The 18,744-nt window shown below is 44.1% G+C and overlaps 1 protein-coding gene and 1 pseudogene across 1 annotated transcript in view; one reads left to right on the top strand and one right to left on the bottom strand.

Moving 5' to 3' along the window:
• Positions 1–14,556, top strand: part of GALNT12 (polypeptide N-acetylgalactosaminyltransferase 12) — a 38,661-nt gene extending 24,105 nt beyond the window's left edge. Inside the window, exons 5-10 of the mRNA XM_055301463.1 lie at positions 827–944; positions 2,329–2,505; positions 4,781–4,912; positions 10,493–10,606; positions 11,542–11,688; positions 14,131–14,556. Coding sequence (XP_055157438.1) covers positions 827–944; positions 2,329–2,505; positions 4,781–4,912; positions 10,493–10,606; positions 11,542–11,688; positions 14,131–14,268 — 826 coding nt within the window. The 3' untranslated portion in view covers positions 14,269–14,556. The remainder of the gene's footprint in view (positions 1–826; positions 945–2,328; positions 2,506–4,780; positions 4,913–10,492; positions 10,607–11,541; positions 11,689–14,130) is intronic.
• On the bottom strand, positions 7,639–7,739 carry LOC129495357 (U6 spliceosomal RNA; annotated as a pseudogene).
• Positions 14,557–18,744: the final 4,188 nt, after the last annotated feature.

Genomic DNA, 18,744 nt, shown 5'->3' with positions numbered 1-18,744 from the left:
ATACATTGCCAAGACCCAGAAGTGCTCCTGGAAGATCTTACAATTTTTAAACAGTTAGGCTCTTGATATATGGTTCTCCATTTCTGAATGCATCCTTTTGAGTCTACATCTCTGGTTGTGTTGACCTTTCCAGCTTTCTGCTGTGGTAGGACGGAAGCCTTGGGCCCTTTCTGGAGCCAGTACTCGTTCTACAGGAACCTCATGGGGAGAAAACAGAAGCAGAAGAAGCAGGCCAAAGCTGGCCACCTGGGGTGCAGGAGAGGCCACTCATGCAGGAGAGGCCCGGGCCTTGGGGGAGATTTAAGATGATGGCGTTGCCTTATGTGCTTTCAGCAGCCCTAAGGGCGTCTGTGCTTGCACTGTGGTTGCATGGCCAGGGCCACCGCAGCCCAGCACTAGCCATCATCTTGGGGAGCACATCTCTCTTCTTGACTCTCCTTGTTATCTATGCTTCTAGAAGTATGAGATTTTCTCTCACCCTCAGGCCTTTGCTCATGCTGGTGTCTTCTTGGAGAACCATCCCATTCCCCTTCTCTGCCAACTCCCCTGTATTCTTCAGGCCGAACCCTCCCTCACGTGCCGCATGACTTCTCATGTGTGCGCAAGGACCCCAGCTTGATCTGAGTCATCTCACGCACAGTGTGTGTTGGGATGTCCGTGAGCTACCCCAGGGCAGGGACTGTGGGGACACATCTATGCCTCCAGACCCGGCATAGCCCCTGGCCCAGGGCAGGAACACAGGCTGTGCCTGGAGATGAGTGGGCAGGAGTTCAACTGTGATGAGTTCCTGCGCTCACGTTGCAATCTGGTTATCACACTCTTCTAGGTCTCCAACGATGGCTGGAGGGCTGTTTGCTGTGAGTAAGAAATATTTTGAATATCTGGGGTCTTATGATACAGGAATGGAAGTTTGGGGCGGAGAAAACCTGGAATTCTCTTTTAGGGTAAGTATTCCAGTCTTTTCTTTGGTCTTATTCTTAACCTGTTCTCTCTCTCTCTCTTTCTCTTTCTCCCCCTCTCCTTCTCTCTCAGAGCATAATAGGATTTGCCAGGAGAACCTGGTAGATTTTTCCTCCATGTTGGTAGATTGTATCTAACGGTCCTGAAAGATGATCGAGTAATGACGCACACATCCTATAAACATCCTTGTCTTCTTATTTGAACTTTCTAAAAAATGTACTTTTCACAGATTTGGGGCAGGGGAGGGCCTTACAAGTCACCTAGTTCTATTCTCGTGCTGCCACAGGATGGGACTGGGTCCCGGAGAGGGGAGGTAACAGGGTCCAGGTCACCCAAACAGTGAGTGGCAGAGACTGAGCTAAAACACAGGCCCCTGCCTCCCGATCCCATCTCTTGGAACCTTGATTTGCTGAATTACTTACGAAGTACCCTCTTTAGCACAGGGACTTTCAAACTTTGCCACGCGTCAGAATCATTAGGGAGACTTGCCAAAAAGGCAGACTTACAGGTACTGTCACCAGAAAGTCAGGTTTGATAGATTTTTGGTTGGGACCAGGAACCTGCTTTTTGGGACCAGCCCACCTACTGATTCTGCTGCATGTGGCACACAGATGCCCCTTTGAGAGACCTCTAGCATTTTGGTGGGTTTTCCCAAATCTTGCATTTTATGTATCAAAAATCTATGTCAATGTCTGTACTTTTTAATAGAAAATTATAAATTTCAACAATATTTTATGTGGTTTTCTGCTTAGGGTTAGTAAATACGAATTGGCCCTCCACGGAAAACTCACCCACTTCCATTCTAAGTACCAGATATTTTCCCCGGTCACACATCCTGGGGACAGTGGGGTGTTCGTGGCCATCTGCCCCAGCGTGAAATGGTCTCAGACAACTCAGCCTGAGGTTGAGGTTCAGGGTGTGCTCTTAATGGTCTTTCTGCCTCTTCCCTAGGTGTCAGGCTGCTCTGCCTGCCTCTAGAAGCTCTTCCTTTCCCCCTTCCAAACCTCTCTCCTTCCTTGCTGCTTTCCTATCTTCTGTGGCTAGGAGACCAGGTAATGAGCCTGTGTTTTACATAATGAGTAAAGGGGTTCCTGCTGAGGTCAGCTATGGGTGTTCCTGTGAGTCAAGTGCATGAGCTTTAGTGCATGGACATTGGGGTCTTGCTTTCGATGGCTTATTTGTCTTCAGGGCTGTGTCCTTGCTCTTGGGCTGCATCTGTGTTCAGTGTGTGCCAGGGAGGTGGCCTCCCGCCCCATGGAGGGCCAGGCCCTGGCAGTGTTCCTCATGTCATCTGTGTGCCCAGTCTGCCTGCTGCGGGCATTGTAGGCCGGCAGCTCACCCCCCAGTTCACCCCTAATCTGTGCACAGATCTGGCAATGCGGTGGGACCCTGGAGACACACCCGTGCTCTCACGTTGGCCACGTTTTCCCCAAGCAAGCTCCCTACTCCCGCAACAAGGCTCTGGCCAACAGCGTCCGAGCAGCTGAAGTGTGGATGGATGACTTTAAGGAGCTCTACTACCATCGCAACCCCCATGCCCGCTTGGTGAGTTCCCTGGCCCGCCTGCACCCCGGCTGGCCTCATCAAACAAAAGCAGCTGAGTCTGGCCTCCCCACCATAGCGGACCTATGGTTCCAGAAATAGAGAATAAATTGGGCACTCCTGATACCAGTGTGGGAAAACTTTATTCTTCTACTTATAATAATAATACACACAGTTGATTCTCATTATTCACAGTAATTACAGTCTGTGCAGTCATTGCCAACCCTGAATTCCAGACTGCTGAACCCAGGACTACAGGGCTAGCTCCCTGCCTGCCTCTCACAGGTTGACATTTTTGCCAACTGAGCAAGGCATAACTTGGTTTTGGGATGCCTGGGTGGCTCAAGTAGTTGAGCATCTGCCTTCGGCTCAGGCCGTGATCCTGAGGTCCTGGGATTGAGTCCCACATTAGGCTCCCTGTGGGGAACCCGCTTCTCCCTCTGCCTATGTCTCTGCCTCTCTATGTCTCTCATGAATAAATAAAAATTTTAAAAAAAGACATAACTTGGTTTGTGTGTATTTCTGTTGAAAGACATGATGAAGGATATATTGTTGATCCTTTACATCGGACTTGTGGCCAATACCACCATGACATGTGCCTGAATGGGGCCTGTCTAACTCGTGTATTTTCTCCATCAGGCACAGCGCAGCCTTCTCACACCTAGGAACTCTAGGGAGCCCTCCAGCATAGTGCTTGGGGGGCTTTTGAACAGTGAAGTCACCAAGACAAACAGCAAAACCCAAAAAACGGGGCACTAGACAGAGCGTGAACAGGACACTTGGTGAAAGTATGGGACCTGAGTCATGACCTCTGTTAGGACCGTCACGCTGGGTGACTCTGATTTTCGGCCACTCTCTGCATGTTTGCAAATGACGACAAAGGTGTGCAACCACAGGTCTTGATTTTAGGGTTCCAAATAAACTTCAGATAGGTGCACTGCCTCTGCACTGGCCAGCTCTGCAGGCCCTGGGACAGAACACCCACCCTGCATCTGCATAACTAAGAGGGCCACTTGGCAAGATGAGGTGTGCTCTAAAGCCTCTCTTTTCCAGCCACCAAGAAAATCTCTTTTTCTGAATTCTTCCAGCAGCCCTTCAGGGTAGCTATGAACTTCTCATTTTTTAGGTGACAGAACTGAAGTTGAGAGATTTTTGTCCAGGGCCTTGTGGGCGAATCACGCAGAGCTGAGCCTGGGGCATGTGCCCTCCTGCGGACCTGTTCCTGGCCACCCCTTGGCCCCTCTCTGCCTCTAGGTGCCAGGGTCTGTTGCTTTTCTGTCCTGTCCAAGGCTGCAGGGTGGAAATATCTGTTCCTTCCCATTACCCACTCTAGAAGCCACAGTTCCTCTTCCTGAGGGTTCCCAAAGAATAACCTGTTTAGAAGGCCACCGTGTACACCTTTTTTATCTGGATGCCTGGGCTGAATGTTAAAATGGAATTTGATTGAAGATGAGGGCACCATGACTCCCCAAAGAAGGAACCACTGGGAAATTTAAGTAAAAAAATCTGAAAGTTAACTCAGATGTTTTCCTATCATTACCATTTTGTTAAATATTTAGCTTGTCAAATTTTAATACTTTTTTAAGATTTTATTTATTTATGTGAGATAGAGAAAAATAAGAGAGAGCACAAGTAGTGGGGAGAGAGAGAAGCAGTCTCGCCGCTGAGCAGGGAGCCCAACTCTGGGCTCAATTGTAGGACCGCAGGATCATGACCTGAGCCAAAGGCAGATGCCCAACCGACTGAGCCACCCAGGTGCCCCAAAGTAAACTGCTTTAACATTATAGTGCAGGGACAGCCATACGTCAGCACTTGGCATTGCTCCTGTGGCCATGCTAAACAGATGCTTGCTTTTATTCAGCTATTTGGAAGTTCTGAATCATTGGTTTTGTCCAGAAAACTAACCTTTCACAAGTACTTACCCTCACAGCGCTTTGCGCTTACCACTGTAAGTATAGATTCAGACTTCAGTATATTGAGCACATAGGGTCTGTGAGTGTGATTACATCGAGGCTACTTAACCTTGTTTGAAAGTGAATGCTCAGGGATCAACAGTAATTCAGAACGTCATGGGGTCCGTGCTCCTCTGTGATCATGCACTCACCAATCCCCGGGACCAAGGATCCAGTGCAGCCCCAGGGCTCTGCAGCTCCCTGACTTCATCACCAGACACGTTGCGTCCTTTAAACGCTGTTGAAGAGGGGAGCATCCGTGGAGATGGGACTTTGATAGGAGGTATGTGACCTGCAGGGACTTACCATTTTTGCTGTTTTCTCAGGAACCCTTTGGGGATGTGACAGAGAGGAAGCAGCTCCGTGCAAAGCTCCAGTGTAAGGACTTCAGGTGGTTCTTGGAGAACGTGTACCCAGAATTGCACGTGCCTGAAGACAGGCCTGGCTTCTTCGGGATGGTGAGTGAGGCGGGCCCCTGCCCCTGGTAGGCAGGGGGTTCCTGATCAACAACTCCTGGCTGGGGAAGGCCCCTTAGCGGGGGACTACTAGCCTTCCTTGTGGCCCCTCTCCTCCCCACATTCATGCACTGTCTTTCCTTCTCCCCACATTTGGGCCTTGGGTCCAGAATGTCAGCACTAGAAGCCATCTCCAAATTGATGAGTAGAAGTCTCGTATTATAGATGAGGAAACTTAGGCTTACTTTGTGCTTCCATGTCCAATGTCAGGCTTCAATGCCTGGACCAGTTAATAATTCCCAACTCAGGGATTCATAAAGACAGTAGTGGAGGAAGAAGAGCCACTTAGGTTATTTCAAAGAACCTGAAAGAAATGTTTCTGGAATGAAGTCAACTAAAATGTCCAGGGCTCGGCTCTTGGGAGGAACTACACCGACTTAGGGAGGTCTCCTCTGCTGTGTCATGTTGATCAGAGGTGCCCGTATTCCATTCTGGAAGCCTTTGATAGATACAAAGCAGGATGTTCTATGTTCAACTCATCTTCGGCAAAGCAGAAAGATATCCAATGGAGAAAAGACAGTTTCTTCAACAAATAGTGTTGGGAAAATTGGGTAGCCATGTGCAGAAGAATGAAACTGGACCACTTTCTTACACCATACACAAAAATAAGCTCAAAATGGATCAAAGATCTAGATGTAAGATAGGAATCCATCAAAATCCTAGGAAACAACAGATGTTCGCAAGGATGCAAAGAAAGGGGAACCCTCTTACACTGGTTGGTGGGAATGCAAACTGGTGCAGCTACTCTGGAGGATAGTGTGGAAGTTTCTCAAGAAGTTAAAAATAGGGCTACCCAGTGACCCAGCAAGCAATTGCACTACTGGGTATTTATCCAGATACAAACAGTGATTCGAAGGGGTGCTTGCACCCCAATGTTTATAGCAGCAATGTCCACAATAGCCCAACTATGGAAACAGCCCTGATGTCCATCCACAGATGAATGGATAAAGGAGATGTGGCATATATGTACAATAGAATGTTACTCAGCCATCAGAAAGAATGAAATCTTGCCATTTGCAACAATGTGGATGGACGACCTAGAGGATATTATGCTAAGCAAAATAAGTCAATCAAAGAAAGACAGATACCATATGATTTCACTCATGTGGAAGTTGAGAAACAAAACAAGAACATAGGGGAAGGAAGGAAAAATAAAGTAAGATGAAAACAGAAGGAGAGATTCTATAAGAGACTCTTAATCATAGGAAACAAATGGAGGGTCGCTGGAGGGGAGGTGGGTGGGGGGATGTGGTAACTGGGTGATGGGCATTAAGGAGGGCATGTGATGGAATGAGCACTGGGTGTTGTATACAACTGATGAATCACTAAACTCTATCCCTGAAACTTAAAAAAGAGAGAGAGAGAGAATTCTGAGCACATTGCATGGAACAGAAGTTCTCCACAACTATGAACTAAATCAGAACCAATACATCTTCAGGCATCTTAAAAAAAAAAAAAAGTAAACACCGTCAACAACGATCTCCCTAATATGCAGGGTCTCTTGATTGTTTTTAAATCTCTGCCTCTTTTGATGAAATTTTCACTTACTCAACGTATTTGTGCTCCTCAAGAGTATCAAGAACTTTCAGAATATTCCAACTTTAATATTTATATGGAATTTACCCTGTGCTAGGCACTGCCCTGGGCATCAGAGATTTGATGGCAAAAGGACAACCACTATCACACTTTCTAGAAGTTAGGGAGATGGACATTAAATAAATACTTACACATACAAAATAAATACAAAACAGACCATTAATGCAGTAAATTCCATTTTCATTGTGAAAATGTTCAAGCAGAGAGAATGGTGTAAGGAACCTTGACCCCAAGATTCTAGAATTATAATGATTTTGACTGTCTTGCTCTGTCTCCTCTGTTTCATCCTCTCATATTTTTCTTTGTCCAGGCATTCTGTCATTTCAGTCCTGTTCACTGCCACCTGCATGTCTGTATGGACATTGTCTTACAGAACCACAGACCATTATCACAATCAAATGAGCTGTCATTTCTTCATATCCTTTACTACCTCTCCCTTATTCAGATCCACCCGATTTTTCACATCTTTCTTAGGGTGGTTAGCTCATTCCAACTGGGATCCAAACCCAGTCCACCTGTTGTGTTTGGCTGCCATGTCTTTCCTCCTGTGGCTCTTTCATCTAAGGCTGTTATTAATAATTTGAACAGTGAAGTCACCAACACAAACAGCAAAACCCAAAATAATAACTATTATTAATAATAAATAAGTTAATAACTTCTTATTTCTTTCCTTTTTTCCTGCCCTTTTGTGAATACCTGTTGAAAAAAACAGCATCCATTGTCCCGTAGAGCATCCCACCCTTGGAGTTACATAATTGTTTCCCTATGATGTTTTTTAAGTTGTGCTTCTCTCACCCATAGTTCTGAAAATGGAAATGAGGTCTAAAGGTCTGATTGGAGTTGGAATCAGCTGCTTATGGCGAGAACACTTCGTGGGCGTTCTCTGTGCTCCTCTTGTGTCATAGCAGGAGCACCTCACCTCTGGTTGTCCTGCCTCGGGTGATAAGATTGATCAGTGGGTCCAAGGAGCCTCTCCTGGACAGGCTATCAGGGGCCACCTCAGTCTTCTCTCTTGTGTTTTTTTGGTGGCTGTTGATAATCATTTACCTAGACTTGTATTTCTTTTTTTCTTTTTAAATATGGAAGGCTTCACAGAGAAATGTCATCCTTGTGCAGAGGCCATGCTGATCTTCTCCATATCATTCCAGTTTTAGCATATGTGCTGCTGAAGCGAGCCTTAGACCCATATTTTAAATGGCATTGCCAAATGGTGCTTTTTCTAGTGCTTTCATTTCTTCTGCATTATTAGCTGAGATTCTTCTGTAAAGGAGGACATTCCCTTGTTAACCAGGACATTTGGGTGTCCATGAAATTGAGTTCATTCAGAAAGGGCACAACACATTTTTAAGTCTTTTCTATTTGCCTGTTTTCAGAGTAAGAGTTGGCACTCTAACTTCCTCCAGTTGTACTGAATGGGTTGTTTTTGTTTGTTGGCTCGTTTGCTTTTTGGCTTTTTCTTTTCTTGAGCATCACTGTAAACCAGTGGGGTTTTTATATGGCCAGTGTGCTTTGATCAATTAGTCTGTTGTGCGTTTGTTGTTGTTGTTGTTGTTTGTCTTAACTGGGTTACCCATCTTTGGCTAGTGAAAATCTCTTTATTTTGGCCTCTGTGATCTTGACTCTTTATATTGGTTTGTTCTTTCCTTGATTCTGGCCACACTCATCTTCTACATTTGCTGCCATCCCTCCCAGAAGCCCTGACCCCTTGAGTGGGGAAGAGTGGTCAGAGCCCACAGTCTGGATGCCAGCAGTGGTCTTTGTCTCTAGAGCACGCTCTACAACAGAAACATAATGCTAGCCATATAAGTAGTGGAATATTTTTTAGAAACCGTATTTTTAAAATGAGCAAGTGAAGTTTATAATACATTTTATCTAATTCAATATATCCCCAGTATCATCATTTCAACAGGTAGTTGTTGTAAAAATTTATTGAGTGCATACTGAATCTTGAAATCTACTGTGTATTTTATACTTACAGCATATCTCAGTGTGGACTTAATCACATTTCAAGTGCCTGGTGGCCACGTGTGACCAGTGGGGACCATGTGAGAGGGCATGGAACTATAGTTTTTCAGAAAGAGAAAGGAACTGCATATCTCTGAGAAACAAATCATGAGCTCATGCTCAAACTCAAATGCAATCTCACAAAATTTTTCTTCTTTAATATTATACTTATATCTCTTTTTTCTTATGCTGAAAATCTTAATTTCAAAAAACATTAGCATATTATTTATTTGCTTTATCTTAAACTATATTTAAAGTAGTTTCAAAGTAATCACACATCATTACCATTGACAGTGTAATACTGAATGAAGTTTAAGATTTCTTTGCAGATCTATTTGTTTATAGAACATAATTCACTAAGGAAATGTAATCAAATATGGGATGTTCTAAAAAATGGAATGTTCTAAAGTCATTTAATATCATTTTTTTCTACACCTCACCAACTTGATACAGCTACTTTAGTTCATCTCAGTTTTCATCTTTAGAGGTTCCCACCTCTTTTAATGTTTTTGCGGTTTCTTTTCAAATCTTTCTGAACATAGGGAGCTCATTTAAGATCAAGGCCCTTTGGTGGTCAAGACTTTGCTAGATGACATTTGAGCCCTTCCAAATCTGAGATTCTCTGATTATTTTAAACATCCCCTGTTCCCAGATTCCTTCACAAAGCAAAGAGACTTCAAGAACACGGAAGTCTATGCTTTATAAGCTAGTGGATTGTGCAACCTTCTTTCTATATGGCTGCATCTTATCTTCAGGAACAGACTAGTCAAGGGTAGACAAGAGCCAGGGCAAGAGTGGGGTTCACACGGAGTTCATTGAGGGAGTCTTTGAACTCTCCAGAAAGGGATTTGGAAAGTTATGTGTCTTTTCTTAGAGGCTTTTGAAAGGGAAGATGATGGAGCATGGTTTTTTGCTCTTAGAATGTTTGAAGCATTTTAGATCTAAAAGGTACCTTAGAGATGACGTTAGATTAGATAGTGTTGAGTCATGGGGAGAGCACTGGATTTGGAGCTGGGGGCCTGGATTCAGACACAGGTGTCTGCACTTGTGTGACCTTGGGCAAGGCATTGGCTCTGTATTATGCTGTTCTTGTGGTCTAGAATGGTGGACTCCTGATCTGGGGCATGGTGAGTCTCTCAGTCTGGATATCTTTTTGCAGATGCACACTCGCAGGAGGCCTAGGTGCATGTGTGAGGCAACAACTCAGTTATACTTGGAGTAGTGCAGCAATAAGGCTCCACTAATGAGAACTGGAGAGATAGAAGCTTTCAGGCCATACAGAATTAAACTTGGGACACCTGAGTAGCTCAGCTCTTAGGTGGTTAAGAGGTTAAGTGTCTGCCTTCTGCTAGATCTTGATCCCAGGGTCCTGGGTTCCCCACTCAGTGGGGAGTCTGCTTCTCCCTCTCTCTCTGTCCTTCCCTCCCCTTGTGCTCTCTCTCTCAAATAAATAAATAAAATATTTTTTTAAAAGAGTTAAACTCTCTGCAACTCAGATTTATCATCTGAAAACTGGGGTTATGATTCTTGCCTATAGTATAGAATGGGAAAGTGTTTTCAAAACTCAAAATGTAAGAGGCTATTACCATTGAGTCCAGTTTTTTTTTTAAGATTTTATTTATTTATTCATGAGAAACAGGAGAGAGAGAGAGAGAGAGAGAGAGAGAGAGAGAGAGAGAGGCAGAGGGAGAAGCAGGCTCCATGCAGGGAGCCTGACGTGGGACTCGATCCTGAGTCTCCAGGATCAGGCCCTGGGCTGAAGGTGGTGCTAAACCGCTGGGCCACCCGGGCTGCCCATTGAGTCCAGTTCTTGAAGCAGGCACTCCTCTCCGATGGAGTGATTACTCTCAGAGCCTGGGGTGGGATCTGCGTTACATATAAATCGGGACCTGGACCAAAATGCTACCTTTATGTTTTGTTTAGCTCCAGAACAAAGGACTGAAAGATTACTGCTTTGACTATAACCCACCCAATGAAAACCAGGTCGTGGGATACCAGGTCCTTCTGTACATCTGTCATGGAATGGGTCAGAACCAGGTAGGTGCTGCTTCTCTATAGCTTCACATTCCTGGGCCAGGGGCAGCAGACAGCAGGAGGATCTATTCTCAAGGGCTATTGGTATGGGTCTTTAAAGAGGGAAATGAGGGGGAAATCTCTCTGTTTAAAAAAAATTAAACATTTGATTTTTTTTTTGCATTATCAAGGTAATATATGCTTATTGCAGAACATTTGGAAAATACAAAAAAATAGAAGCAGTTAGAAAATGACAGGACCCAGCAACTGCCATTAGAATGAAGACATATTTACTTTCCATCTTTTTGTAGGCAAGGCCTTTGGATTATTGTTTTATATAGTTATTATCATAATGTCTATATGTTTTCTATCCCATTATTTCTACTTCATCATACTTTTCATGTGTTATTAGACATCCTTTGAGAATATCAGTTCTAATGGCCTCTTAATAATCCTTTATACGGGTATATTACTATTTAGTTATAACTGAGTCCCTGCCTGCCTGTCTTTGTGATTGTATGTAACCCTGCCACTGACTTCTTGTCAGAAAAAAAAAAAAAAGAAGGAAAAAAGCAATAGATCTGTATTTCAAATAACTTCCTTAGAATGAATGCCTAAACAGAATTATACGTTTGGATGCCCAGTGCCATGCAAAGCAGTGTTTAGGGCAATTGCTGGTGGCCTGGGCAGGCCTGTCTGGGTGAAGTGCTGAGCTTCAGGCTGAGCAGGGGAGCAAGTCCTCGAAGGTCTGTAGACTGAAACAGGATCCCAGCCCAGGAAGGGAGATAAACCACCAGGCAGGCCCCATGGGGGACATAGGAGACGAGGTGTCAGACACCTAGACAAAGGGGTGCGATTCAAGTTTCTTCTAGCCTGGAGTCTCCTCAGGTTCCTGTCCAGCGATTTCCATCTTTCCACATCAGAGAGTAACTGGTGCTCATTGGCCTCTCTGTTTTTAGTTTTTTGAGTACACGTCCCAGAATGAAATACGCTATAACACCCACCAGCCAGAGGCCTGCATCGCTGTGGACGCAGGAACGGATGTTCTCGTCATGCATCTCTGCCAGGAGATCACCCCAGAGAATCAGAAGTTCATCTTGCAAGAGGTAAGCGAGCTGTCTCCTGCCTTCCTTGCTGTCGGCCCGTGGGCCGGCGCGGGGGAGTGAAAGTAAAGCATGTCCCCTGGCATAGTCCTTGACTTGGGGATGTGGCCACATACGGGGAGACCAGGGGCTTCCCCCAGTGTGGTTGGAGTCCAGCATCCAGCATCAGCACCGGGCATCAGTAGTGCTTTGGCTTCCCTCCAGTAGTCCCACCCTCCCGAGACCTGTAGCCACAGTAATGGAAAGACGAGCTGTTGCAAACACATTTGAAGATGAAATGGGGTTTAAATGAGTGAAACAAATAGCCAAAGTGTAAGGATGTGAGCTTAGACCCAGGTAAAAGCTACTCCATTTCTTAAGGCCTCGTCTTTCCCAGCTGTAAAATGGCAACAGTAGTAGCAGCTTGTCCATCCCTAGTGTGGATTAGATGTGAAGCAGAAATAGTCCTCGGAACCACGAGGCTCTGCAGAGATCAATTGTTACTTGCAGGATAATCACTAAGAAAACATCTCTCTGAGGGAGTTGGCTCTCCATCAGAATAGTTATTGTTGATTTGGAACTGGGTATTATCGCTCTCGGCCTTTTGGCTAAGATCAAGTGTGGGACTGGGTATTATTTCAGGCCTGAAAGGCTAGCCCCACCACACTTGTTATAAGCTGTAAGGGGGCTCGTGAATCTGTCAAATCCTTTGACTCACTAAAAAGCAGGGAAGTAATCCAAAGAAAATAATTCAAAAGAAAAAAATTAGTTCTCTTTTATCTCCATAGGAAGCTTTCCTTCCCAACCTGCCCCCCAGGGATGGAAGGATTGGTCTCTGTTGCTTATAAATGGGTTAATTCTAAGTATGATTAGAAGCTGGAGTACATTTTCCTATAGACAGTATTACGGTTAGCAGTGAAATCTGCAGGCTCCTGGACAAGCCTTGCACCATGGTGCTATCCATGATATAAAAAACAAGAGGGAAGACTCCCCCGGTCTGTGTTTCTCTGCCACCCCCACCCCCGGCCCCTTCTCTTCTTTCTTCTAACAAGAACCTGTTTGTAAGTCCTTAAGGAATAGTAATGAAAGCTAGAAATCGTAAAATTGGTTTGAAATGTCATTACAATTTTATCTTAGATTTTCCATTTAAGGAAAAGTAAGTTTCCTTGGAAGGGGAGGAAAAGGGATGCTGTACTTAATCATTTCCTTTCGTGGTACTCTGAAGGCAGCTTGCGAGCTCCTTTAAGTGTTTTGAAGGTTAAGATTTTATTGTTTTTATCTATTTATTTTTTTATTATTATTATTTTAAGATTTTATTTATTTATTCATGAGAGACACACACAGAGAGAAGCAGAGACATAGGCAGAGGGAGAAGCAGGCTCCATGCAGGGAGCCCGATGTGGGAGTTGATCCTGGGTCTCCAGGATCATGCCCTGGGCCAAAGGCAGATGCTCAACCACTGGGCCACCCAGGGATCCCCAAAAGTTAAGATTTTTGAGATTCTTCTACATATAATTTTATTCCCAAAGTTTCTCTCTCCGTAGAACAGGTACATCACTTGTTGTGTCCATTTACTCCTTGGCCACGATTAAGTTCCCTGGGGGTGTACAGCTTCAGCAGAGATAGGTGGAGGGAAAAGACAAACTACGGGACTGGGGAGAGACTTGCTGCAGCCAGCAACAGTTGGGAAAAAGAAGAGAAGAGGGAGGCATTAAAGAGGACTGTGATCTTTTGGGATTGTGGAAATTGGCACGGTCCCCGTAGAACCCGTGTCCTCGCAGGTGACGTGCCTCCTCACCCAGCTGTTCTCCGGCCGATCTGGGACTACAGCCAAGTTTCCTGATTCTACATTTAAAAATCTGAGCACCTGGGTGGCTCAGCGGTTGAGCCACCTGTCTTTGGCTCAGGTCATGATCCTGGAGTCCCAGGATCAAGTCCCACATGAGGCTCCCCACAAGGAGCCTGCTTCTCTCTTTTCCTATGTCTCTGCCTCTCTCTGTGTCTCTCATGAATAAATAAATGAAATTTTTTTAAAAAAAGATCTAAGAGAAAGACATCACCAGGGATGGAATTAGTTGACCTAAGGGAAGTGAGAGAGGTTAATGAAGGATCTTTGATCCTGATTTCCCTGAAGGTAACAGGTAGGAATGAGACAGAGGGTCTGACAGGTCCCCAGAGCAGCCAGCAGGTGGCGCCACCGGGCCTGACCGTGGAGTTGGAGACCCTTGTGCGGAGCTTCCAGGAGAGGCGGCCTGCGGCACCTGTTAACCCACCTGGCCTTCCTTCCCTATGCACGTGTGGTCCTGGGCCCCTTAGCACAGGGCAGACACTTAGCGCTCAGTAAACTATCTCTGAAATGACAAAAATCACCTGAGCTCTTAAGAACACATTTTAAGGAAAAAGATATTTTTCTGGGGGAATTATTTATCTTTCTCTTAAGCATCCCGTGTTGGTTATCTCTTGTAGGATGGTTCTCTATTTCATGTACAGTCCAAAAAATGCGTTCAGGCTGAGAGGAAGGTGTTAAGTGACAGTTTCGTACCACTCTTGCGGGACTGCATCGACTCAGAACATCAGAAATGGCTCTTCAAGGAACACATGTAATGAAGTGTCACTGTACCGAGGAGCTCACTGAAGGTACGGAAGGCCCCTGGACTCTGCCCAGCAGAGACTTGGCTGACGACAGTGACGGACCCACCTGAAACCTGGCCGCTCTACGTTGATAAGGAAGTCATTTTACAATCTGTGAAGGTGATGTTGGATTTAATAAGCTCTGTACTGATTTTGAAAACTTCAAAATTGCTCCCAAGTGCCCTGTTTTCAAAGGGTGATCATAAAATGTTAACTCTTGGTATTCAGAGAATTAAAAACCTTTAAATATTTTTCTAACAAGAGGTATGTTCTACTGTCATGCCTTTCTGTTACTCCTAGCAAAAACCTAAATATTCTGTTTTCAGCGTTTGCAAGGATTCCTAGCATGTGTGGAAATTAGACTCCCATAGCGTACTCTGCATAAACTGATTAATACCTCAAACATTGGGTTAGGTTTTTCTCAGGGTAGACAGATGGACACTAGGAACTTTGTTTTGAGTCATATCATTTCATATCATTGAAATTTTCTTTCTTTCTTTCTTTCTTTCTTTCTTTCTTTCTTTCTTTCTTTCTTTCTTTCTTTCTTTCGTCTAAGATTTATTTATTTATTTATCTATTTATTCATGAGAGACACAGAAGGAGAGCCAGGGACACAGGCAGAGGGAAAAGCAGGCTGCCTGCAGGAGCCCAATGTGGGACTCGATCCCAGATCCCGGGATCACACCCTGAGCGGAAGGCAGACGCTCAACTGCTGAGCCACCCAGGTGCCCCTCCACATTTATTTAGATAAAGAATGCTATTTGGTTCTGTGTCGCCACCATAGTCCATACCCCAGTGAATTACTATGTTAGCTAAAGAGGACCAACCAAAGCTGAAATCCGAAGGAACAGCATGACTTAAGAGCCACCGTCAGTCTCCAGCACACACGGGCGGCCTTCCGACAGTGCCTATCGCGCTATGGCTGGCTGCTTTCAGTAATTACCTCTGTGACTTTAAAACACATTTATGTCATTTTATGTTTTAATCACATATTAGCATCAGGGGGAAGTTTAATGTGTTCTGTGAAATGCAGTTTTCAAATTGGTTCATTAATAATATTTGGTCCTTAAACCCGTGTTCAGATCTGAGCTATAGCAGCTGCTACTGACATTTCTTTTTTTTTAAGGATTTTACTTATTCATGAGAGACACAGAAGGAGAGGCATAGACAGGCAGAGGGAGAAGCAGGCTCCCTGCAGAGGGCCTGATGTGGGACTTGATCCCAGTGATGAAGTTTTGCAATATAGGTGAGGTTTGAGGGGGTGAGGTCTGGAGCCGATGACCCAGGAAGAATTATTTTTTTTTCCAAGAAAATTCTTGAAACATCTTTGGTGCAAAATGGTGATCTTATTAAAGCACAGGGACAGGATCTGTGGGCAAGAAGAGCGGCTGCTGTCAGCTTGTGAGGGGTAGCTGAAGATTTACCTGGGAGCTGCGAGGGGTTTGAGGGTTTGAGGATAGCATAAGGCTCTAAGGAATTTTGGAAGCAAGGTTCCCAGGACCTTGAGGGGGCTGGTTCTTGTTGGAAAAAAAGGCATTTATTACCTTCTAATAAAACCTGAGTCATGAGACCCTTCAGATGTATATCGGTGGGCTATGTGCTTGGGGGATGACCACCAACACATGCCTTGGCGGTTTAGAGATAAAGGGAATTTCTTAAAGAAATTTTTATATGTTAAAGTAGCCTGACAGGATCCTGGGGGTCAGGCTAAGATTGCCTTTTGCCCTTAGCAAAGTATTAACATTGAGACAGTTGAGTCCCTAGAGGACGGTCACACTGTCTGTGTCAAGGACTTGTCAGTGTGCCCCCGGGCTCGTGCTTTGTCCTCAGCTAGTCCTCTGTTCCCCCTTCACCAGGACCCCGGGATCATGACCTGAGCAAAGGCTCAACCACTGAGCCACCCAGGGGCCCTGCTGCTAATGTTTGTGTCAGCGATTCTGATTTGTGAACTATCTCAGATCCACTTCTGGGATCTTGGCAACCTGATGACATCAATGTAAACGATTAAATGAAAACTATGAGGACATGGTGGACCTTTGGTTTTGTAATGTGAGCAATATAGATAGATGTGAGTGATGAAGATATGGGTGTACTTGATTAAAAAGTATCAACTTATGTTGATAAGAGCCTCAGGCTCTTTTTAAAAATTTTTTAAATTAATTCTTTAAAATTTAAATTCAATTTGCCAACATATAGCATAACACCCAGTGCTCATCCCATCAAGTGCCCTCCTTAGTGCCTGTCACCTTTAGTCTCTTTTTTTAAAAGCATCCGGCCTTCTCTGAGGGCTCCAGTTTAACAATTACCCAGAAGGACTCCAACTGACCTGGCTATAGCATCAGTCTGATGCCACTCTGAACTTCGGTTTCTTCTTCTGCAGAATGAAAGTAATGAAACCAGGTGTGGAGGGGAGCATGAGAATAAAATAACAAATGTGGGCTTAGTTTAAGTCCCTGGTGTGCAGTATGGGCTCATTAAATTTTTAGCTTCATAAATAATGCGTTAAAAAATGTGAAGCACAGTAAACATCAGTGAGTGTTTATTCAAAAATAAATATTAAATAATTTAGTTATTTTATCTTTATGGGATTTAATAGCTCATAGGCAGGCAGGACTATGGTGTGAACCCCTTCCAGCAATGTTCAGTTCTCTCATAAGTGGTTAAAGTGAGATATTTTATGTTCTGCATCTTTTACCCTTTCTGCGTGTCAGTCTGAGCTGGATGAAGGGGTGTCAGCCCGTCCCAGGGCATGGGGAGAAAATTCAGGCAGGCGTAAAATGGATGCTGACCAAATCCCTAAAAATCATGCAAGGAGGCTGCATGTGCATTTTTGCAACTAATTAGGCCACTAATTATTTTGGCTTGAGAAGTCACCCCTCTTACTCCTATTAACTTACATAGAGTCATTTTTAAAGAAGAATAACTAATAAAAATAAAATATTTTTAAAGATTTTATTTATTTATTTGAGAGAGAGAGTGTGTGTGCGAGTGAGAGAGAGAAAACACAAGCAGGGGAGAGGGTGGGGGCAGAGGCAGAGGGAGAAGCAGACTCCCTGCTGAGCAGGGAGCTTGATCCCCAGACTCTAGGATCATGACCCAAGCCAAAGGCAGATGTTAAATGACTGAACCAGCCAGGCGCCCCTAAAAATAGTATTTTTTTAGGGTGTCAAGAGAAAGATTTTTACAGCCCAGGAGGCGATTGGCATTTTGAGGAACATTTCCCTTCACTGATGGGTGGGGAATCTGAGCCTGGATGTCTCCACCTGACCCACTGGAAGGTGTGAATTGGCCCCCACTCCTGTGCGTGGAGCCAAGAGTCCTGGGGGCCAGCCCTTGGCAGCGCCTTTCATCTTCCTGGACACACTTCCTCCTCTACATTGTGGGACTAAGAATGTCCTTAAGAATATTGATTTCTTAGCTTCATTTTTTAATTATGCTTTTAGTGGTTACCCTAAGGCTTACAGGATGCTTCCTGAATTTATCACAATTTTCTTCAGCAGAGTTTCGAGTTAATGCCAGTAAAATTTAACAAATTTGTATTCATGTAGCTCCCTTTCCTATCCCCTCCTCTGTGCTATTGTGGACATACGTATATCTTATAAACTCAGTCGAATGGTATAATTATTACTTTAAATTATTTTAATTATTTAAAGAGAATAAAAGAGAAATACACACACACACACACACACACACACACAGTCTCTTATATTTACTATTTACCCACATCTGTGTCATTTCCATGCTGTTCATTACTTTCTATGAATCTTAGTCCCCTCTGGTATCTTTCTTTAGGGGATTTTCTTTGATATTTCATCTAAGATGGATCTGTTAGTAACACAATCTCAGTTTCTATTTACCTGGGAAGGTTTTTATTCTACTATTCTACCTTCAATTTTTTGGAAGATAGTTTGGTTGGATACAGAATGATAGTTGACAGGGGTCCCTTCCCGCCCCCCTTCAGCACTGTGAATTTGAGATTACACCACCTTGGTGGTGCCCTTTTTTTGAATGAGAGGTCACCCCAGTAATCATTTGGTTACCTGTAGGCAATGAGCCATTTTTCTCTTGCTGTTTTTAAGATTTTCTCTTACATCTTAAGTTCCCTTTCTCTTAAATCTGTCTTTGGCTTTTGGCAGTTTAAGATCTGTCTAGATGTGGTGTGTGTTCATCATGATTAGGCTTTGTTGAGCTTTGGGCAATGTAATGTTTTTTTAAAACAGTTTGGGAAGGCCTACAGCCATTATTTCTTCACATTATTTTTTTCTGCCCCTCTCTTCTTCAAATTGGATAATGGCTGATAATGTGTCTTCTTTCACTTCATTTGATTTCATTTGATTTCTGCTGCCATCTCAGACTTGCTACTGAGCTTACACATTTTTATTTCGGTTATTATACTTCTCACCTCTGAATATCCATTTGGTTCTTTTCTGTAGTGTCTGTTTCTGTGTT

This window comes from Nyctereutes procyonoides, unplaced genomic scaffold (assembly GCF_905146905.1).
Source record: "Nyctereutes procyonoides isolate TBG_1078 unplaced genomic scaffold, NYPRO_anot_genome, whole genome shotgun sequence".
NCBI lineage: Eukaryota > Metazoa > Chordata > Mammalia > Carnivora > Canidae > Nyctereutes > Nyctereutes procyonoides.
Note: the sequence above shows the minus strand (reverse complement) of the source record. Positions and strands in the feature narration are given on the sequence as shown.